The sequence below is a fragment of the Typopeltis vanoorti genome, chromosome 1, assembly GCF_054136105.1.
Source record: "Typopeltis vanoorti isolate ZY-2024b chromosome 1, IOZ_Tvanoo_1.0, whole genome shotgun sequence".
Taxonomy (NCBI): domain Eukaryota; kingdom Metazoa; phylum Arthropoda; class Arachnida; order Uropygi; family Thelyphonidae; genus Typopeltis; species Typopeltis vanoorti.
In genome coordinates, this window is record NC_143549.1 from 162974254 (window position 1) to 162999427 (window position 25174).

The following is a 25174-nucleotide window of genomic DNA, read 5'->3' on the forward strand; positions in this document are numbered from 1 at the left end:
GAGGAACCGATTTTTTTTTTTTGATACTGTGATCACTGTAGCCATTGGAGAGGAAAGTGCTGTGTATGTGGTTAAGTCAGTAGTGAGGGCGGTTCCACTGGAACAAAGATTGTGGGCTCTCTTGGTAAGAGTTTTAATAATGCCATACTGTGGAGAGAGGTGGTGGTAGGAGAGTTTGTGAATGTATCTGCCTGTGTGTGTGTGGGTTTTCTGTATACAGTGAAGGCAAGTGTACCGTTAGGCAGGCGTGTAGCTAAGGTGTCTAGGAAGGATAAACAATTGTTCTTTTCCTTTTCCATAGTAAACTGGATTCTTGAATGTAGGCTGTTGAGATGACCGAGGAAGGAGTCTAACGTGTCTGGGCCATTAGGCCAAATTAGAGAACATATCGTCTACATATCTTAGCCAGATAGAAGGTTTGAGTGGGGCTGAGTCTATGGCTCGTTTTTCGAAATCTTCCATATAAAAATTTGCAAGAGGAGGTGAGAGGGGGGGAGGAATCCATGGCCGTTCCCTCTATCTGCTTGTAGATTTTGTTCTTCCAAGAAAAATACCCAGAGTTAATGGCAAAGGAAAAGAGATCTAAGATGTCAGACGGAAAAACGTTTTCTAAGAGAGATAAGGTGTCAGTTAAGGGAATATTAGTAAACAAAGAGGAGATATCAAAGCTTACCAATATGTCTGCATTATTCAAGGTTAAATTTTCTATGAGGGCTTTAAAGTGGGTAGAATTTTTTTATATAGGATGTGGACCTTCCAGTGAGGGGGATCAGAGAGTTGGCCAGCTGTTTAGACCTGTAGCAAGGTGCATTGGTGGCATCTACTATAGGTCTAAGTGGGGAATTGGGTTTGTGGATTTATATTCGGGGGGGGGGGGGAAGGATTAAGTTTTTTCGTGATGTCAGGGGGCCAGGAAGATACTTTTTTTTAAGTAAGATTTTTAATTTCTTAACTTGTGTTTTTGTGGGGTCGTGTTCTAGCAGGATGTAGGTAGCGCGAACTCGGAGGATAATATTCATTTTACGATTGTATTCACTGGTATTAAGAATGACTGTGGCATTACCCTTATCCACTCTGGTGATGATGATACTTTTTTCTTTGCATAATTTCAGGAGAGCCATGTGTTGGGCATACGATAGATTACTTTTTGGAGGCGAAGAATGAGCGAGGATGTTGGCTACATCAAGTCTGATGTTGTTGGCTATCTCCAACGGTAAGTGACCGATCCCACGTTCGATGTTAAACATCAATCACCGGCACTTCCTTTGGAGCGATGCTGAAATTATGGCCGAGGCATAGGGCGCTGACGGCATTGTCGTTGAGCCTTTTGGAAGAAAGGTTTACTACTGTCTGGAGCGGTTGATTTTGCAGTTGTGGTTTGTCTTTAACCAGGTTGTTATATTTCTTGACATGTTTATTTTTTATTTTTCGAAATCCTTTCTGTGCGCGAGTTTCCAAAATGCCAGAGAGAATTGACCAAAGTTCAGGGTTAAGAACGGTGGAGAGCTCTGAATGTAAGGAGCCAATAGAGCCATTCGTCACCGAGAGGGTGGCACGAGTAGAGGCGATTTGCTCACGTAGTAATGCCAGGCTGGCACGGTTATGTATGCGGAGGGCTTTTTTGGAATCGAAATTGGCCTTTAGTTTAACGCAGTTCAGTATCACTCTTGTATCCCGACATCTTTTTAAAAAGGCCAGCCTATTTAGTTGCCTAGATAGTCGTAGTTTTGACTTACCGTACTGCTTGGATTTGCATGCTAAATCTTCTCCATGAATGATTAGAATTCGTGTGTAGAGACTTAAGTGCTGTGAGGACATCATGTTGGAGGCTTAATGGAATGTATACAGCACTCAGAAAGGATTAACGGAGGTTTAATACTTCCTATATTTCCTCCTAGTCACTAGGACATCTTCGGGGATTACAAAAACAACTAATGTAACATGAACATAAATATTATACAATACGAAGCCCAACCACGTGGGTGACACTAAAGTCCTATCTAGGCGGAGCGCCCTCTAAGGGCAGTTGTAGGTCGCCTGGAATGTAAGGTGGGACCTCTGGTGATGTCTTGGACACCACTCACAGGGTCTCTTGGAAGAAAACCACCATACTCCACCACAGCAAATTCAAGAAAGAGAGACTATTCTTAGAAGTAGCAGTAGCTCTCAGAAATCAACCAAATCTCAATAAATAAGGTTGCATTAAGCTTCCGAAGATTTGAGAAACACTCATCACCAGAGGTCCCACCTTACATTCCAGGCCACCTACAACTGCCCTTAGAGGGTGCTCCACCTAGATAGGACTTTAGTGTCACCCATATGGTTGGGCTTAGTATTGTATAATATTTGTGTTCATGTTACATTAGTTGTTTTTGTAATCCCCGAAGATGTCCTAGTGTCTAGGACGAAATATAGGCAGTATTAAACCTATGGTAATCCTTTCTGAGTGCTGTATACATTCCATTAAGCCTCCAACATGATGTCCTCACAGCACTTAAGCCTCTATACACGAAATTATGTTATAAAACACTTTATTGCAATAACTACACTAATAAAACTACAATAATATACTAAAAATACAGAATTAAATCTAAGAAAACACTTCATTACTAAATAACTTAAGGAATTCACAACGTATACTGGAATGCAAATTAAAATAAACTTTAATATGTACTTCCTATATTTCGGCAGTGTCACGTGGCCATCTTCATGGGAACATAAGATAAAGACACGTGCACACAGGCACTAAAAACAGCAAATGAGGTCGAAGACTTTAGGAAAAACAGTAGTTTCCTCTCTTCGAATTCATTTGCTGTTTTTAGTGCCTGTGTGCACGTCTTTATCTTATGTTCCCATGAAGACGGCAACGTGACACTGCCGAAATATAGGAAGTATATATTAAAGTTTATTTTAATTTACATTCCAGTATACGTTGTGAATTCCTTAAGTTATTTAGTAATCATGGGCAACTAATGTATAAGCCTTTCTACAAGAAGAAAACACTTAATAAATTAACAAAAATCACAAATCTTTAAAGAGCTCTCTGACAGTACGTCTTTTCACCTGCTAGCCTCGACACTAGTCAGAGATAAGAATAATTATTTTAAAATAATTTAAATAATTTTGCAAGATATTTACATTACACCTTTATCAACAACTGAATCCTCCTCCTTTAAATCTTTTTCTATATTATTAATATACAAATTAAATAGTGGCCCTATACTTTCCAGTCCCTAGTACAGAATCCTGAGGCACTACTCTAGTAACCATCATTCTCCTAGGTTCCACTCCACCATATACTACTCTCTGTGTCTATCAGTAACTCCCTATCAACGTTACCAGTTTCATATCCATTCCCATTTGCTCCAACTTTAGCTTTCCATGTGATATTCTGTTAAATGGCTTTAAAAAATCCAGTATCATGGTGTAGCCATTTCTATTGTGTAATTCTGCTGTCACCATTATAAAATGTGAGCAAATTACTAAGGTAAGACCTACCTTTTACAAAGCCATGCTGCCCACCATACAGAATTGTGTGTATTCTTATCTACTCAATGCTGGATTTTACGTATAACCAACTTTTCCAATACTTTAAACACCTTCTGAAATATGAAATGGTCTGTAATTTGCTACTTCTGTCTTGGAGTCATCTTTATGTAATGGAAATATATTGCCTCCTTTCTTTCCTTGGGACCTTTCCAGAACTTTAGACTTATATCGAACAACTTCATCTTCTGATGCTGTTACCAGATGCAATACTCTCAAACCTCTGGTTCTCTCCATGAAATGCTGTATCAGGTAATTATATCTTAAATGTATAAATTCCATTTTCATCTTTACATATCTTCTTTGTTCCCTCCACTCTATGTCTCCATGGCTGAAATCCTCCATAATAATTGCTCATTCTGCACGCATGGTAATTTGCCAATGTATGACATTCATATCTTACTGGCGATTCACTGGTCTATAGCAACAACCAACAATATATTTTGTTGTACTGCTGTTTAATCTCCAGCCAGAAGGTCTCAAATGAACCACCTCCCGCAGACCTGAAATCCTCTTTAACTTCTAATTTTGTTTGTCGAAGATCTTCAGGTATCATTAGCAATACTCCATCTCTTGTCCTGTTTCCTATATCCTCCATGAAAGTACACTGCTTTTTACTTTCTATCCCTATAACCAAAGCCCATAATGCTTGCCCACTCATGAGTGGCAAGTATCTCTGGGCTAGATAAAATGGAATATCTTTAATAAAAAAAAGTTAACTTTCAAACAATTTTTTTTAACTTTAAGAAAACACAACAGAATATGTATAATATAAAGGGCCATTCTAGTAAGAAAAATTAATGTAACAAATCATATTTTCCACAAAATCAAACTTGTTTTTCTGTTCTTCCTATTTTTATTTACTGACTTGAAATGAGTACTCGAGGGCCATGGGGTCTTTTCATTTCTGGCTTTACAACTATGCCCTCTCTATAAACCTTACTATAATTCTTCTATAATCTACTCTGTCCCTTTCAATATACACTATTCCTCCTATGGGTTTAAATTCGGAAGAAGGCTAGTTCAGAAGCCTTAAGGTAGCAGCCCTATCACTGAACTATTCCATCGTCAGGCTAGTCCCCTGACATGGAGAACATAATCCTACTTGTAAGCTGACAGAAAAAGATAATCGGATTGAATCTATGGGAAACGACCCTGGAATGGAAAAGGTAAAATAAAAATGGAAACGACAAAATATAATACACATAGCAAACAGGAATGTAAGAGGAATAGCATATAAAGAAATAGAATTAGACCAGTTATTAAATGAAAGAAATTAAAAGGAGCTATGAGAACTGAAAATTTTAATGTGATATACAGTGGAGTCGACAGAGACCAAAGAGCACAAGCAGGAGTCATGATTTGGATTCATAACTCCCTTTCAAAACAGTTAAAACATTATAAATTATGAAATGAAAGATAATAGAAGCGAGAATAAAAATAGATAGAGGCTATTTAACAATAATTGGTTTATATGCCCCAGAAGAAGGAAGAGAACAGGATAATATTGATTTTTATAATCAGATACAAAACATATATAATAAAATAAATAAAAATGATTACATAATTTTAGCAGGAGACTTAAATGCAAGAATTGGAAACACGAAAATTAATAATAATATAGGAACACATGGAGAACACACTCTAAACAGAAATGGTTAAAAATTGATCGACTTTGTAGTTTATAATAACCTATAAATAATGAATTCCTTCTATAAACATAAAGCCATACATAAATATACTTGGGCAGCAAGAGGATGGAAATCAATATTAGATTACTTCATATTAAATGAAAAGACATCAAAATTTTTCACTAGATGTTAGAGTTCACAGAGGATATGAAATAAGCAGTGACCACTTCCTTGTTAAAATAAAATTAAGATTACCACCTAAATGGCTACAAGTAACAAGAACAGAAAGAAAAATTGAAACATTTGTTTATAAAACTAGACTATTGAATGACACAAATGTACAATGGCTATATGAACAAAGAATTAACCAATATCTAGATAAAATAAAACAAAATGAAGAAATAGAATGACTTAATATAAAAACAATACTAAATACAGCAGCAAATGAAAGCTTAGGAAAGACCAAAAAATTCAATAAAAGAAAGAAACTGAAGATCTGGGATGATACAATCAAAGAAATAATCAAAAAGAAACCTATCACAAATGGTTAAGCAGTAAAAGATTAGAAGATGAAATAGAATATAAAAGAATAAGAGCCACAGTTAAAAGAGAAGTCAGAAAAAGACAGAGAATCATGGAATAAATTTGTTTCTAATTTAGAACATGATTTATATAAAATAAGACCCAATGTATATAACATTTTGAAACACTTAAATGCAGATACCAAAGAAAGCATAAAATTAAACACTGAATTGAAATTAGAAGAATTTCTAAATTACTACACAGAACTGTGGACAGACAAATATTTTAAAAGACAACTGGCAAAAAATTAACAAAAATGAAAAGGAAAATAATGAATTCCTTCTATAAACATAAAAACACACATAGACACACATAAATATACTTGGGCAGCAAGAGGATGGAAATCAATATTAGATTACTTTATACTAAATGAAAAGACATCAAAATTTTCACTATATGTTAGAGTTCACAGAGGATATGAAATAAGCAGTGACCACTTCCTTGTTAAAATAAAATTAAGATTACCACCTAAATGGCTATAAGTAACAAGAACAGAAAGAAAAATTGAAACATTTCTTTATAAAACTAGACTACTGAATGACACAAATGTACAATGGCTATATGAACAAAGAATTAACCAATATCTAGATTAAATAAAATTTAATCTAGATATTGGTTAATTTAAGAAGCAAAGAAATAATCAAAAATAAAAAAGAAGCCTATCGCAAATGGTTAAGCAGTAAAAGATTAGAAGATGAAATAAATATAAAAGAATAAGAGCCATAGCTAAAAGAGAAGCCAGAAAAAGGCATAGAGAATCATGGAACAAATTTGTTTCTAATTTAGAACATGATTTATATAAAATAAGACCCAATGTATATAACATTTTGAAACACTTAAATGCAGATACCAAAGAAAGCATAAAATTAAACACTGAATTGAAATTAGAAGAATTTCTAAATTACTACACAGAACTGTGGACAGACAAATATTTTAAAAGACAACTGGCAAAAAATTAACAAAAATGAAAAGGAAAATAATGAATTCCTTCTATAAACATAAAAACACACATAGACACACATAAATATACTTGGGCAGCAAGAGGATGGAAATCAATATTAGATTACTTTATACTAAATGAAAAGACATCAAAATTTTCACTATATGTTAGAGTTCACAGAGGATATGAAATAAGCAGTGACCACTTCCTTGTTAAAATAAAATTAAGATTACCACCTAAATGGCTATAAGTAACAAGAACAGAAAGAAAAATTGAAACATTTCTTTATAAAACTAGACTACTGAATGACACAAATGTACAATGGCTATATGAACAAAGAATTAACCAATATCTAGATTAAATAAAATTTAATCTAGATATTGGTTAATTTAAGAAGCAAAGAAATAATCAAAAATAAAAAAGAAGCCTATCGCAAATGGTTAAGCAGTAAAAGATTAGAAGATGAAATAAATATAAAAGAATAAGAGCCATAGCTAAAAGAGAAGCCAGAAAAAGGCATAGAGAATCATGGAACAAATTTGTTTCTAATTTAGAACATGATTTACATAAAATAAGACCCAATGTATATAAAATTTTGAAACACTTAAATGCAGATACCAAAGAAAACATAAAATTAAACACTGAATTGAATTTAGAAGAATTTCTAAATTACTACACAGAACTGTGGACAGACAAATATTTTAAAAAAGACAACTGGCAAACAATTAATGAGAATGAAAAGGAAATAAGTGAAGAAGAATTAGAAATCAGCCTGAAAGAAACAAGAAATGGAAAATCACCAGGAGAAGATAAACTAGGTTCAGAACTATATAAATACGCAGGAACAAGATTCAAAGAAAGACTCTTATTATTTTTAAATAAAATTTACTCAACTGGTATCCCCCCCCCCAGTAGAATGGTAAAAAGCAATTGTGATTCCTATCTTTAAAAAAGGTAATAGAGATGACCCTAAAAACTAGAGGTATCAGTATACTAAATTCCTGTTACAAAATATATAGCAGAATCTTAAACAGCAAACTAATGAAATATTCCGAAAACTTTATTTTAGAAGTACAGAATGGATTTAGAAAAGGACGATCATGTATAGACCCGGCCTTTTGCCTAAAATTAATAACAGAGAAAAGAAGAGAATATCATTTAGAAACACATATTGCATTTATCGACTTTGAAAAAGCATTTGACAAAGTTAAAAGAAACATATTATTTAACATATTAAAAGAAAGACAAATACCAAATAATATCCTAAAAGCTATCACAAGTATATATGAAAATAATCAAATACAAATAAGATTAAATCACGAGCTATCATATATGAGAGAGATAAACCAAGGGGTCCAACAGGGATGTCCCCTCTCAGCAACTCTTTTTAATATCTACTGAAATGAAATAATAATAAAATGGAATAAAAATTTACATCAAGGAATTAAACTTTCTTCTACAGTGAACTTAAACGCTCTCCTCTTTTCCGACAACCAAATAATAATTACAAATTCTGAAGATAACTTACAGAAAGCTATTTTAGATCTAAATGAGATATCCAAAGATTATGGTATGATAATATCATCGGAAAAATCAAAAACTATGGCCTTTAAAGGACAAGATCCAGCAAGAACTAAAATAGTAATAGATAACAAGATCTTAGAACAGGTGAATTCATTTAACTACCTAGGATGTATGATCACATATGAAAATGAAAAAGATATAAACGTAAACATTGCAAAATATTTAAAAATAACAGGTGTAATTAACTCTATATGTAATCAAATCAAAAACTATGGCCTTTAAAGGACAAGATCCAGCAAGAACTAAAATAGTAATAGATAACAAGATCTTAGAACAGGTGAATTCATTTAACTACCTAGGATGAATGATCACATATGAAAATGAAAAAGATATAAACGTAAACATTGCAAAATATTTAAAAATAACAGGTGTAATTAACTCTATATTTAAACCAAACCTAGTTCAAAAACAAACCAGGCTAAAGTATACAATACATTAGCCCTACCAGTCTTAATGTATGGAAGCGAAATCTGGACAATAAAACAAAAAGACAAACAAAGATTAATAACAGCAGAAATGAAGTTTATGAGAAAAACTGCAAAGTATACCCTATTTGATCACAAAAGAAACGAAGAAATTATGAAAGAATTAAACCAAGAACCAGTAATAGAAAAAATTAAAAAATATAAACATAAATGGATGGAACACGTTCAAAGAATGAAAACAGAAAGATTACTAAAACAAGCCTTAAAGTATAAGCCATCAGGAAAAAGAAAACCAGGACGTCCTCTTAAACGATTCAACGATGACTTCTAAGGCCGGAACAGGCCATGCTAGGCCTAAATCCTTGATACGCATGATGATGATGACTTGAAATGGTTCTCACAGAAAGGAAATGTTCTCCAAACAATGATTCCGCATCACTAATCACTTTATGAAATTCCAATATACTGATTAGGGAATATTATTAAAAAAAAAATAATAATAAAATAAGGGGAGGACTTCAGCAAGTATATTTTTTTTTTACATGGTAAGTAAGATTTGGCTTAATTTGTTTGGCATAATCTGCCCACGACTATATCATTTTCTTGAGTCTAGTAGCAAGGCTTATACGTTGGTTAGACATAACTGGTAATTAGTTTACGGAATTAACGCAAATGAAGTATATTAATTAAAGGTAACTTTAATGAATCACTTCTATATTTCGGCAATGTCACATTGCCATCTTCAGGAACATAAAGATATGGTATGTGCACTCAGGAACTAACACAAAGCTTCTTCCTCATTTGCTTTGTGTTAGTTCCCGAGTGCACATACCATATCTTTATGTTCTTGAAGATGGCAATGTGACGTTGCCGAAATATAGAAGTGATTCATTAAAGTTACCTTTAATTAATATACTTCATTTGCGTTGTTAATTCCGTAAACTAATTACCAGTTATATCATTTTCTGTCAACCAGGTCTCACTGATGTGTATAATTTCTGGCTAAGTTGAGTTGAGCAAGGCCAAAAGTTTTTCTCCTTTTTTTGCTGATACTTCTGACATTTGTTTACTTGCATTTCCACATGCCCTTGGACTCACAGTTATCCTTGTGTAATGTCATTACTAACCCACTTAAATGTGAAATCACATTCAGCATTGCATAATAATTTCTGTACACAGTCATTTGTCTCGGGGTGACAGGACTCACACTTGATTACATCCCTTCCCAATATTTCCAGTTTTCCCGATTTTGCACTTCCATCCATTCATCCATCAAATTAACTCCATACATCTATAAACTGCACACCATTCCTCCATCTGAATGTTCTCACCGACTCATTTGTAATTATGACCTTTCTGCTCAATACAATACAGTAAAATCAGACTGAGGAAGCACAATTTTTTTATTTTTTTTTTTACTTTCTCAACCCTTTCATTTAAGCAAAATTGCTAATACAACTCCTTCACTCATTGCATATTTCTCACCTTTCAAATCATTCTGTTCCACTGTCACTCATAAAATGCGAATAAGTTACTTAGGCAGCCTACCGTTTACAAAACTTGGCTATCCTCCATATATTCCTATACACTCATTCCTTAATTTTATCTTCAACCAACATTTCCAATACTTTAAACACCACTCCTGAGATACTGTGTAATTTGCTACTTCTGTCTTGGAACCACCTTTATGTAATGGAAATAACTTACCTTCTTTCCACTCCAAGGCTGGAACTTTGCCAGAGCTGAGACTTACATTAAACAACTTCAGAGGTACTTCCAGTTTTCATGCACATTCTCATAGCAAACTGGCCGATATACTATCCAGTCCCACTGCTGTATTCACATTGATATTTTTCTGAGCACCTCCAGTTCGTCTACCTCAATTGTCACATTAGTCTCTGCCACATCAGTAATTGCAAAGCCTATACCTGGATGATACTTTCAAAGTGATCACTTGATTATTTTGGATTTATTGCTGAAGCAACTATGGCTATGTGGCAAGTAAATTGTCTGTTTTGCAGGATGAAAAATTCTGTCACTTCCATTTGGGTCTAGCTAAAGAAAGAAATAGTAGCTTGAGTATTTCTTCTGCTTCTGTCAACTTCCTACCCTCAGCACTCATCAAATTCTTGATATGCACCCTCAAGAGGTGTACAGGAAAATTATGATAGTACTAAAAGTTACACTATTATTAACTTCCCATCAACAATATTCCTGCAAATTAATCTATTATCTGTCAAGATTCGAACATTATCAAATCTTATATTTCTGTTTTTAAGGCATTTTTTACTGTATCAATGTATCTACATCTTGGTCTTACTCTGGATCTTCTTGTCAGCAAAAGTGCTTGTTTTACTAATCTTTCCTCTCCCATTCTTTTTAAATGACAATACCACCTGAGATTAGCTTTACTAACATATTCCTGAATGCTAACAATGTCCAGCTCTTTCCTAATATCCTCATTTTTAATATGATATTGCCATTGATGCCATCTGTTCACACCCCCAATCTTTCTCAAGACTCTCATATCTGTGGTCTCTAGTCTTTGGCGAAGTGTTATTTCTAACACAGCCCTCAGATCCACAAGTTAAATTGGTTTGAACACCATCTTGTATACAGCTAATTTAATGTTTTGAGTAATTTCTCTCTTATTTCATTTAAATTTATTCAGCTGAGTTCCAACCATATCAGCTTTACTAATTCTGTTGTCTATTTCCTTATTTAATTTACCATCTTCACTAAAAATTTTGCCTAAACAGCTGAAATGTTTCATCATTCAGGATACAGTTGATGTTTTTAATGTTTCTGCCTATTTTCATTGTCTTTGTCTTTTTATTGCTGATTTTCATAGCAAATTTATTACAACAGTTATTCAATTTAGTGAGAGAATCTTGTAGACGTACTGGATTCATTCAGAAATATAACATGATCTGCATAAAGTAAAGAGCTAAGATTAATATTACCAATTTTGATATCAGATTTAATACCACTTTCCTTCATAATGTGATTCGTATAGATAATGTTCCATTTCCACCATATAACTTAGTGTTTTGATGAGTTTCCTCTTTGCACCTTGTTATGTCTTTTCCAGGTCAACAAAACTTAAATATAAATCCTTGTTACATTCCTTAGATTTCTCAACTATTTGTCTTTAAGTGAAAATCTGATTCCGACAACTCTATTTGGCCTGAATCCAGCTTGTTCTTCACCAAGCTTTCCTTCCACAATTTTTCTTAGACGTTTCTGAAGTATACTTGCATAAATCTTACTAGGAACACTCAGTAGGGAAATACCTCTGTTATTTTATCATTCAGTTTTATTATCCTTTTTAAAGATGAGTACTATGAGAGCTCTGCTCCAATCATCTGGAATTTGACCCGTTGACCATCTTCTGAATTATGCAATGCAGCCACTGTAAAACTTTTATTTTATTTTATTTAACTCCATATTTGAGCATTTCTGGCCAAATCTCATCTACTCCAGCTGACTTTCCACATTTGTTTTTGATGACTTTTTTTCTACTTTAAATATGGATATGTATTCCTGTTGAGAGTTTTCTACCACCGTGCTTACACTGATTGTTTCATTTAACAGTCTTTCAAAATAATTACTCCAGACATCTAGAATACCTTTATCTTGCACTTTTTCCTCCATTTCTAAGCTTTTTCAATAGAAACCAGAATATTTTGCCACCTTCATGGTGCTTATTTTCAATGTTCTTACCAAAGAGCCTTCTCATGACTTGTGTTTAGCTAATTTTACACAGTGCTTCACTTTCTTCCATTTTTCTCTGTAAAGAGAACCAGCTAACTTACTTCCAAAGATCTTTTGATATGCTTTCTTCTTCCTTTTCTTGACTGCGTATTTAATTTCCTGAGTCTATCATGGAGCCCTGATCATTCATGGCAGCCAAAACAACCAATTCTTTCACTTCTCCCATCTGTAAACAATAGGGAGAAGTGAAAGAATTCATAAAGAGGTTCACAAACATCCTTGATCTTTACACCTGGAAAACAAGCCTTTCTCACTTTCTCATTAAGTACACCTCTGATCATTGAATATCTTCTCCTTACTCCCAGTTTCTTGCACTTTACTACTTTTGCCATTCATTTTTTCATTTATTTTCCCTCCTGGTATGTCACACAACAATCATTTCTCCAGTAGGCTCTAGCTCACATTTTGTCCTGTGAAGGATGCTGTGTAAGCATGCTATTTTATTCCTTACTGTCATCATTCACTCCTTCCACATTCTCTACAACACTTTCACTATCTTGCCTTATATGTTAAAATGGGTTAGAGACAATCAACATTCAGTAGATGCATTACGAGAGTGACGGAATCTGAAAATGAGTTTTGTGAAATGGGAATTTGTGAAGAGAGAATTTTAGCTGAAGAAGGCAAAAGAGAGAAGATTCCAAATTGGAAACTGACATATATTGTAGATAATACCATTTCTGAGACAAAAAACAACAGTGTGTTTTGAAAAGTTGAGATCAGTATACTACTTGAAGATGATGAAATTTGAGTTTAGGAGATTTTGCAGGTGTGGGTTTTCAGTTTGAGATGGAAATGAACATCACTGAGGTGAGACTAAAGGCAGCTTTTATTCTAATATGAAGTTATAAGTGTTACACAGAATACAGGAATATTTAATCAAACAATAAAACTATATTTAATACAAAGTTATATAAATAAGAATATGTAATTATAATAAAATGCAATTTTTCTTACTTTAATCTTAGTTACATTATCTCACACTTTCTTGTCAAGCTTTTTTGAAAACTCCTTTGTACTGTGTTTGCATGTGAGAACTCTGATTCATGCCAAAGCTTACATTTATAGAGTGAAGCAGTACATGTAGTTTGAATGGAACATTTCAATTTACAATACACTCCACAGTAGTCTAGCTCTCACTACTTGATTTTTCATGGTCAGAGTAGGACATGGAATAAGAGTAACGGAGATTGTAGAAATTTCTAGTATCAAAAATGATTTTAGACATATGAATTTAATAAAATAAACAAATATAATCCCACAACAAACAAATATATCTGTTTATTTTATTCAACTAGTTATGTCTAAAAACATGTAGTCTCAATACTGGAAATTTTTTTACAGAACTGCTAAACCACAGAAACTTACATATTTATCTAGTAACAGAGATTCTTTACTAAGTCCTACACATAGAGAATCTCACCAAACTATGCCAATCCTGTTCTTAGTATAGTGCTCCTTTCATACCATTTCAAGGCTCCTCCTAAGCACACCTGGCAGAACAGCAAGCTATTCAGCTTACTTGGAAGCCTAATAAAGCATTATCGAGTATACTATCCAGCAGGTGGTCTGTGGAATAACTATTTCAAAGCTGTACTTTGAAAAGAAAAACTCTTGTTTCTCTTTATGATGTCTGATGTAATTTTGAAAACATCGTTCATTTTGCATGGCAGAAAAAATGGAGAGATTTAAAAAAAAAACTTGGCTTTGCTCAAGAGCTCAAGAATGGTTTCTAAACATTTGACGCTTCCAGTGCAGCAATGTGGAAATGTTACATAGGTGATGAACTTATCTAACACCTAGTGGTGCTTAGAACCACAGTGATTCATCCTTTTCTCTAACGGGGAGGATGTAGATGCAACACATTGAGTATAACCTTGCCCACATTAATTCACTCCTAAACAGTTTCCTCCCGTCTATTGGTTTGGGAAAGATATATCCAGAACCACTAAGAGCCCAGCCTACATGAAGGAATTGGTTGCTGAAAGTCATACAGACTAAACAGAAGTTCAGAATATTCTATCTATCTTGGATATCTCAAGAAGAATATCTTCAATTCCTTCTAGAGTTTGGTGACTGGACAGGTTGGCTAAGTGATAAGCATATATGCTCTCAACCAATAATGTTACATGTTATGGGTGAATATCTTTAGGTGCTGCAATAATTAGGACACTGACTATCAGAAATAACCACATAACCACATGCAAATTACTGTGCTCATATCTGATCACCATACTTTGAAGAGGATGAAAAAACTAACAATTAGGATGCTATTAGGACTGTGGAACTTTATTATGAGGAAGACCGAGAACATAATACATAATCTACACAGCATAGTGGATGTAAGGAGTAATATGATCGAGATGTTTAAGCTGTTGTGAGATATTTACTGGATAGGCACCAGAGGAATTTTGATATGGACAAGGGCCATGCATGGAAGTAACATAAGAGTGGAGAGAGAGAGAGAGAGAGAGAGATGTAAGGTTATTTTTATTTTATTTCAGTGGAGAGGAAATAAACCTCTGAGAAGGTAGAATGTGAAGACAGGAAATGATTTCAAGAAATAGTATGAAAGACCTGAATAATAATTGAGCTTGGCAGTCAGTTTTCTGATAACAAATTTAATGTTATGTGTCAATCAATTTTACATCTTTAATTTACGCTAAAACAAAATTTACATATTTCCAGTGTGTGAAGACCAGATTTTTTTTCATCAATTATATTGATTTTTGATATAAAAGATATGAATTTTTTTTTTGTTATTGAAATTCATATCTCTGACACATAGAAATAACAAAATCATGAGTTGTGAGTTCAAATACAGTTTTGTTGCTAGTCATTTAATGTTATCAGTTTACATGAACCAGATAATTAGCACTTATCATGAGTATGTCAATGATAACTAATTAAAAAAAAAAAAAAAATCCTTTCTATGTTTATCTGTATGTAATATTATTATTGGTGGTCAACTGTCCCAAATGGGTAGAGAATGCAACTGTAACACATGTTAAACTAATATTCAAGCTAATTAGAATGTAAATAATGACCAATCAATATTTCATATGTTATTGTCATATAGTAACAGTTATAAAATACCTGTAATCCTGGAGCAATGTTTAATACCATTAGCAACATTCATCAACTTTAGACAATTTAATAGAACCTCATCTAATACTGAATATTCAGAATTTAGTGCTGCAAGAGTTAAAAAACATTTATGATTTTTCCTTAATACTTCTTATCACTACATACAATTTAAATCTAACATTCAACTGAAAGTTAATCTTCAGAGTTTTTTTTTACCATACCCCACCCCATAGTAGATACAGACACTACTCAACTTATTCTATTTCATAAATCCTTTTGTAAGCTGAATTTTTCATTAGTTCAGAATTTGACTCATAGCAAGTTAGATCTTACATTTTTCACAATGATAATGTTATTTGTGAATGTTATTTCACTATGAATGGCAATTAAAGAAATCAAAAATTGAAATCACAAGATAATTAATCACTGCTTTCTCGATAATAGAATAAAAAAGCCCCCCTGCTCTGGACTTTCAAAAGCAGTGGAAAATTATAGCTAATATTACTGCATGGGAATCTACTAAACATTTCACCAGCACTGTTATAATTATTATTATTATACAGTGTGTCTCCATGGAATCAAAAGACACATCATGGGAGTTCTCGTAGAAAGGCTTAGACGTTGGTTATACAAGCTTATAAATCACTTAAGGAATTTACAATGTACAAATGATATAAATTAAACTTTAATCTATATTCCAATATTTCGGCAACGTCACGTTGCCATTTTTACAGGAACTTAAAATAAAGACACATGCACGCAGGCACTACACACAGTAACTGATGATGAAGCTGTTGTTTCTCCTAAAAGTCCTGATGGTGCCCCCTAGTGGGGCTATGTAAGTATTCTCGGCTGTTGGACTGAAGGTCTTCTGATATAAGTCTCCCAAATTTGGGGCGGTCTTACAGAAATAAACCACCTGAAAACTTCTTTCGAAGTTAATGGATATTCCAAGAAAATCATTAACAAATTCCTTCTTAATCCTCCTCGACATCACTCAGAAGAAACAAATAGATTCAAAGGCAATATTTCTATTCCTTACATAAGTACTGTTTCACATAAATTAGCAAAAGTTCTAAAAAAATACAATATCAGAACCTTGTTCACTCCACTTCCAAAGATCCGTTCCTTAATTAGCCACCCAAAACCTTGTCATCATCAACTCAAATACCCTGGCATATATAAAATATTATGTGACTGCGATATTCCTTATTTCCGGCAGACAGACAAATCTGTCGAAATGCGTATGGAAGAACACATGAGAGACATTACTTACAAGAGACAGCGAGCAAGTGCATTATCAAGTCATATCCTTTTCTCGGCTAATCCTAATGATGATAACCAAAGTCACAAAGTCTGCTGGGAAAAATCTACAAACATCTTCCGTTGCAGTGACGAAATAGAGAGAAAAATTGTGGAATCGAGAGAAATCATCTTCAATCCTGTTCATCTAAATAACAACTTAAGCTACAACCTCCCAGATAGTCATTCAGCTGTAATCATGTACTGGCGTTCACGTGATGCAGCAAGCACGCACTCTGCCAACAATGCAACAAATGAAAGAACAGCTTCAAAGACAACGTTTTCATGCTAATTATGTATAAAGACTGTCTATGTTGTTCATAGTCTTTTAACCCTCAATGTTTAGTGTTTTTTCTTTTAAAATGTCACCTGAAGAAGGCTGTTACAGGCCGAAACTAGTAGTGTGTTTATATTAAAACCTTTTTAATTAAATCTCGGTTCTAGTCATTCAATTTTTTTTTCATAAAACTATGTATGTTAACCGAGTCAATGATCATTCTGTCATATATATATATATATATATATATTTTTTTTTCTTTTTTCTATCACTAGAGGTCAGGCTAGAAAAAAGATTTATTAACTACGTAGATTTAGTTTACTGGTATAGAAAGCATGAGCACGTAGCTTGGTTCTGCATACAGTTGTATTCTTCCGATGATGACCTCGATATAGAGGTCTAAACGTCAAGTTTTATTTTATTTGTAATTAATAAAATAATCTGTTCAACACGTGTGTTTTTGAGTCCCTAAATCTACAAATATGAGTGCTGATCACCGTGTAACCCTTAAAAAAAAAAAAAAAAAAAAAAAAAAAAAAAAAAAAAAAAAAAATAGAAAAGCCACATGGTTGGTTTCTGTGGGGCAGAGTTGCAGGCTTTCTCTTCAAAAGTCTCCATAAAAAAGTTGGCCAAGGTGGGGAGAGTACTGAACCCATGGCTGTCCCCTCTATTTGTTTGTAGAATTTTCCTTGCCAAACAAAATAACCTGAGTTCATAGTGAACTGAAATAGGGCTGAGATATCGGGATGAAATTTAGCTTGGATTAGCTGTAAGGTTTCTTTGAGTGGGTCATTTCTGAATAAGGAGGAGACGTCAAAACTGATCATTATGTCAGTATGTTGGAGTATAAGGTTTTCTATGCTGCTTTGAAATGGGCCGACTTTTTTATGTGTGATGGTGTGTTTCCAGTATAGTGTGTGAGCACTTTGGCCAAATGTTTAGCTAATTTCTGTGTGTGGGGAATCAATGCCATCCTCTATGGGACGTAATGGCACAGTTTCTTTATTTATTTTTGGGAGCCCACATATACGGGGGGGGGGGGGGTATGGAGTTGAACCGTTTTTAATTTGTTAGTGACTTCTACAGGCCAAGAAGTGACCTTCTTAAGGAGCCTATGGAGTTTTCTAATTTGCGAGTTAGTGGGATTGTACTCAATAGGGAGGCAAGTAGTCCGATCTAATAATAGATCTTTAAGCTTATCTGTGTAGTCTGTTTGGTTAAGTACTTTCAAGACAACTGAACCGTCTGACCTTCCTAAAATGCTGCCAGGATAATCAGATAATCCCAAATTGTGTTAAATTCAAGCACTGTTTCTTGTCACAAAAGGCTCTCTGAATTAATAACTGCACCAGCCAGGCTTTGCTACGAGAACAAATCGCCACTACGTGCTGTCTCATAGCCAACGCTAACTTAGCTATAGAGGTGCTCGAAGAAGAGCTTCCTAGCACGTTAAACCATGAGTCAATCTTATACGACATTTCATGCACTGCTGCTGATAAAGAATTTAAAAAATTACGAGGTCGACATATCAAGAAGTTTGAGAAATTAAAAAAGAATTCGACCTCCGAACCAAAACTTCCTACCGACACTGTGGTCAACCTTTCTTCAGTTAATTTGAAGTCTGAAACAGTCAACGCTCTCTTATGTGGCCACAACTTCGCCATTGCTCCCAGAAAATTACAGGCTGAGGATATAATGATCCAAATTGAATGCGGAATCCGCCACCTTCCCAACCACATGGTCAACGATATTAGATTGGATGTAACTTGTGTTCTCACCAAAACTAGACCACCAAAAACCAACATATCCAATAAGAAATATAAATCGCTGCAGGAATTAAAGAAAAACCAAGAAATAATAATCACCAAAGCGGATAAAGGTAACGGCACGGTAGTACTTAACCAAACGGACTACACAGGCAAGCTTAAAGCTCTATTATTAGATCAGACTACTTACCTCCCTATTGAGTACAATTCCAGTAACTCACAAATTAGAAAACTCCACAGGCTCCTTAAGAAGGTCACTTCTTCGCCTGTAGAAGTCATCATTAACAAATTAAAACCCTTCAACTCCTTACCCCCCCCCCTGTATATATGGCTCCCAAAAATACAAAGAAAATGTGCCATTATGTCCCATAGTGGATGGCATTGATTCCACCACATACAAATTAGCTTAACATTTGGCAAACGCTCACACACCATCACACATAAAAAAGTCAGCCCATTTCAAAGCCAGCATAGAAAAACCTTACACTCCAACATAGACATAATGGTGAGTTCTGACATCTCCTCCTTATTCATAAATGACCCACTCAAAGAAACCTTACAGCTAATCCAAGCTAAATTTCATCCCGATATTTCAGTTCACTATGAACTCAGGTTATTTTGTTTTGCAAGGAAAATTCTACAAACAAATAGCATGGACAGCCATGGGTTCACCACTCTCCCCACCCTTGGCCAACTTTTTTATGGAGACTTTTGAAGAGAAAGCCTGAAACTCTGCCCCACAGAAACCAACCATATGTCTTCACTACGTTGATGATGGTTTCGCTATTTGAGCACATGGCTCTGATACACTCCTCTCCTTCCTAACACACTTAACCAACCAACACCCCAGAATCAAGTTCACCCTGGAAAATGAGAAAAAGAACAGCCTCCCTTTCTTAGACACATTAGTCACCCACCAGCCTGATGGAACCTTGGTTTTCTCAGTTTATAGAAAACCTACCCACACAGGCAGATACATTCACCAACAATTCCCCCCCCCCCACCCACACACAACAATATGGAGTTATTAAGACACTACACACAGGGCTAAACTTATCTGTTCAAATGATAATGTCCTAACTACTGAACTAAACCACATCCTCAACACTTTCTCAGCCAATGGCTACCCCCTAAAAAATCCAAAAAATATTGACACCAGTTAACCAAACCCCCCCCCCCCCACACACACACACACAACAAGGATTATTCTAAATCCATCACCATTCCATACATCCGAGGCACCTTGGAAAAAATTACCAAAATCCTAAAAAAACATAACTTGACCTTATTTAAGTTAAGGGATATTACATCTCATATTGTTTCATATCCGAATACAGAAACTATATAAAGTTCGGCGAGTCCAAGCGTAAGCAAATACCTGGATAGTGCAACACATGACTCATCTGATAGTACGCCACTGAGGCAACTCATAGTAAGAGTGGAGCAAGCTCTGATCACTATTCTTGGTATTTACCCATAATGTGAACCCCAGCTCATAGGAGCTGCATTACTGTTCTACATTATGAGAGAAGGTCACTACCCATACCGGTTTCAACCTTTATTGAGGAATAATCAGTGAGTAGGTAGACCTAGTAATACCAAGTTTGTAGCAAACAGAACTTATATACCCTACTATGAGAATTGCCAAGAAGGTGCCTTTGGCTCTTCATATAATTTATAATTAATAACTTGACCTCTTGTTACAGATCATATAAAAAATTGGCATCCCTTATCTGCTCAACTAAAGACCAACCACCTTCCTTAGACCTACCTGGTGTATACTAGGTTCCTTGCAGCTGTAAGCTGTCCTATTTTGGCTAAACAGGCAGGACACTGAATATCAGAACACAAGGATTACATCCGTTTTCACCAGTATAGCCATTCTGGTCTTGCAGATCATTCTCTGGATACTTGCCACAGAATACGGTGGAAGAAAGCTACGGTTATACACCATAGTAAATTCAAATTTGAAAGACTATTCGGAATCAGCCCCAGCCCTAAGAAACATGCCAAACCTCAACAAATTTGGTTGCATGAGACTGCCCCAAATTTGGGAGACTTAGATCAGACAACCTTCAGCCCAATGGCCGAGAATACTTAAATAGCCGGCTATGGGGGGACCATCAGGACTTTTAGGAGAAACAACAGCTTTTTTTTCTTACAAATTTCTTAATTAAATTAAACATCTATTTTACTCCTATCCTATTTATTCTTCAAACTCTAGGGACACATTCTGATATTGCATCATTTAAGTATTTTTAAACACTTCCCATGCACTTCAATATTTATTCCCATTTGCTCCAACTTGTACTAGTTTTCTATGAGGTATTTCACTGAATGCCTTTGCAAAGTCCAGCAGTACCATGGTATAACCATTTCCTTTATCCAATTCTACTGTCACTCATTATAAAATGCAAATAAGTTACTTAGGCAGGACCTACCTTTTACAAAACTTGGCTATCCTCCATATATTCCTATACACCCATTCCTTAATTTTATCTTCAATCAACATTTCCAATACTTTAAACACCACTCCTGAGATACTGTGTAATTTGCTACTTCTGTCTTGGAACCACCTTTATGTAATGGAAATAACTTACCTTCTTTCCACTCCAAGGCTGGAACTTTGCCAGAGCTGAGACTTACATTAAACAACTTCAGAGGTACTTCCAGTTTTCATGCACATTCTCATAGCAAACTGGCCGATATACTATCCAGTCCCACTGCTGTATTCACATTGATATTTTTCTGAGCACCTCCAGTTCGTCTACCTCAATTGTCACATTAGTCTCTGCCACATCAGTAATTGCAAAGCCTATACCTGGATGATACTTTCAAAGTGATCACTTAATTATTTTGGATTTATTGCTGAAGTAACTATGGCTATGTGGCCAGTGAATTATGTTTGTTTTGCAGGATGAAAAATTCTGTCACTTCCATTTGGGTCTAGCTAAAGAAAGAAATAGTAGCTTAAGTATTTCTTCTACTTCTGTCAACTTCCTACCCTCAGTACTGATTAATCATCCTTCTGTAACCATTCTTCTTTTTACTTATCCTTCTGTAATCACATCCTTTTATTTGCACACAGCAAAAAATCTTTTGGATTAAGTGGACCTGGTTAGCTAATTTTCTTTCACCTTACAATTCTAGTCATCCTTCTTGCCTGCACTTTGTATTGCTCATGAGAATGTCGATAATTTTCTTTGTTTATATTCCCTCCCCAATGCTTTCTCTTTTTGTAGCTACTGCTTTTTATTGCTACTCATCCATTTAATCTCTACTTGGTTTATCCTCCTGATCCTTGGTAATGCTGTCCAGTACCACCTCTCTCAAACAATCCCCGACCACTTCCTCTGCAGTACTGACATTCTTTCCTTGTAGTTTCTTATGCTATGGCACTATTCCTAGCTGCCACCTAAAAGTTTTCAATGATTGTCAGCTTTGTAGTTATTAATATATGCCAGCATTAATATGTTATTAATATTCACACAATACTTGTCATACTTTTCTGTGAACTCATTCACCACAAGTCCTTACACTCATGCTAACCACTCCTAGTCAGTTTTCAGGGATGATCTGATTGTTCTTCTCCTCCTCTAAAGGAGGGGGAAGAACAGGGGGGTGTAAACCCTGTAATAAGTTATAGGGCAATCACATCTCCATTTTCTGCCTTTCAACAACTATAACCCCAAAATCTTCAACCTATCCTCATAGGTTGAAGCTGGTCCATGGACCTGCCTTTAGATTCTCCCCACAATTCATAGATCCATACACCGTATTCCAGATGTGGCAGTAGCAAGGTCTTATAAAGAGATATAATACCTTCCTTATCTGTGAATATCAGTGTTTTCAATAACCAGATAATCCAATGAGTTATTCTAGCTATCTCTGCAATATATCCTGTAAACTTCAATTCTGTTCATCAGAACCTTAATCTCTAGATTCCTCAATTTCCTAAATTACAATTTTATCAATGTAGTATATCTTTTCACCTCAGAATGTGAAACTTTATACTTTTAAACATTAAAATGACAAACATTCTTCTTTTTTCATATTGTCAGGCTCTTTAAATTGTCCTGCAAGTTTTCTACATCACCTTCATTAACTACTCTTCTACCTAGTTATGCATTATTAGCAAAAGAACTGGATATTTTCCTTTAAAAAATGTGCAATTTGGTCTATCAGGCAACAATATTGAATGGGGTATTCAGTACAGATTGTAAAGGTAGTTGGGAGCTTAAGGAGATGTTACAATTTATATATACTGATGCCAGAAGTATCAGGAACAAGAGAGAGGAGTTCTTGGTACTGGTTAGCATAAACTCAAATAAAGAAAATGGACAAACAATACTGCAATAGAAGAATATTCATTGACACTTACAATCTTAGATCTCTTCAAGATGAAATCCAATTTTGAGAGCTACTGAGAGAAACTGGAAATATTAAATGGGATATGATCAAACTCTTGGAAGTATATCTAATTAAATCACAGAATGGATAACAATTCCACTGGTGGCATTAGTTTTCTAACACATAAAAAATTAAGATAATATAATCTACAATGAAAGAAATATCAACCCAAATAGCAGAAATACGAATATCTATAAATTAAAGTTATCAAGTTGTACAAGTGTATGCTAAAACTTCAAATTACTCAGATAAAGAAATCGAAGAATTCTGTGCCAAACTAAAAGAAACTCTTCAAATTACAGTAATGAATTTTATATGATTATCACGAGTGACTTAAATGCAAAAATAGGTGAAAACAATAATAACTTATATTCAAAGGGAAAGAAGAATGATAGGAAAGAAAGACTGCTGTAATTTACTGAAGATCAGATTCTTTTATATAAATTCATTCTTTAATTAAAAAACACATAAATGGACATGGAAAACTAAGTCTAAACAGCCAGAACTTTACTGAAATAGATATAACATATGAGACATTGTAAATCAGTGGTTCTTAACCTAGGCAATAGTACCCCCCCCCGGGGGGGGCAGTAAGCATTATAGTACTACAAATATAATAATAAACTTGAAATAATAAACGCGTGGATAATAAAAAATAATAAACTTATAAATAATAAATGTTATAATAATAAACTTAATATAAAAAAGTTGAGACTTCGTTTGTCAAACATTGAACCTAATATCAAAAAATTAGCAGGATTTCATCAGGCTCAGGGTAGCCATTAATGACTGGCTTATTAATTACAGTAAGTTTACATCTTTTTTGAGTAAAAATTAATTTGTATCAGTCACTAATTTTTTAATTAACTGTCAGTTCAAATATTTTGATGGTAATTTAGGTTTGCCTAATAACATATTATAATTATCTTAAATCTTATTATCATTAACCTAGTATAAAAATGAGTAGGGGTGCTAGGCCATACAAATAGTTGAAAGGGGGTGCCAGGCAAAAAAAGGTTAAGAACTATTGTAAATGATGTAACAGTTCTAAACTTTTTTAATACAGGCAGTAATCACAGAATGGTAAGATCTAACATTATAATACAAATAGGAAAGAAATAAACTAATCAAACAGAAGTTCAATGCAATAAACCTCAAAAATTTAAAACTTGGAAAAAGTAGATATTTATTTGAAGGCTCTCTTTTAATCTGTTTTAAAAGAGAACCTTCAAATAAATTCAGAGCAAAGAGGGTAAAAAAGATAACCTAGATGAGATTAATCAAAAATTAAGCAACACTATAATAATTAATGTCTCTCATGAAATAGGTGGAATTATTTTTCATACAAAAAATGACAAACTTTCAAAAGATTTAAGAAAATGCATAGAATTAAAAAAAGATTGAGAAAAGAAATTAAAAAAAGAAATTCAACAGAATATTCAGAATTATGCAAAGAGGGAACTTTAATACTAGAAAAATAAAACGAACTATTGAAAATAATAAGAATATGACAGTTTTGTGAACAGCTTTGGCAATAGGGGAAAAAAAGAAACTGAGAAAGTTGTTAGGATTCCTGCAATGCAATGGATGAGAAAAGCTGAAAATAGAATGGAATGGAGAAAATTGGAGACCTTTATCCAGCAGTTGACTGATCCAGGTAGAAGAAATCACCAAAACTTATAGGGATTAGTGAAATTTAGCTGACATCAGATGTAGTTACAGGGATAGAACACGAAGAGCTTAGTATTTTTCAGGGAAAAGGTACTACTGATGATAGATGAACTGCAACCATAAAAGAGTAGGAAGAGTAGAAGAGAAGTGTGTGTACTGATAGAAGTTCACTTGAGACA

At 34.3% G+C, this 25174-nt stretch overlaps 1 protein-coding gene across 7 annotated transcripts in view; it reads right to left on the reverse strand.

Moving 5' to 3' along the window:
- LOC150110591 (kinesin-like protein KIF14) overlaps positions 1-25174 on the reverse strand; it is a 716770-nt gene that overhangs the window by 161387 nt on the left and 530209 nt on the right. For 6 of the 7 annotated variants that reach the window (XM_090399877.1, XM_090399854.1, XM_090399845.1 and 3 more), the window contains one exon: positions 15579-15677. The exons of the other annotated variant lie outside the window; for it this stretch is intronic. In XM_090399877.1, coding sequence (XP_090256003.1) covers positions 15579-15677 — 99 coding nt within the window. The remainder of the gene's footprint in view (positions 1-15578; positions 15678-25174) is intronic. 7 annotated transcript variants of the gene reach the window in all.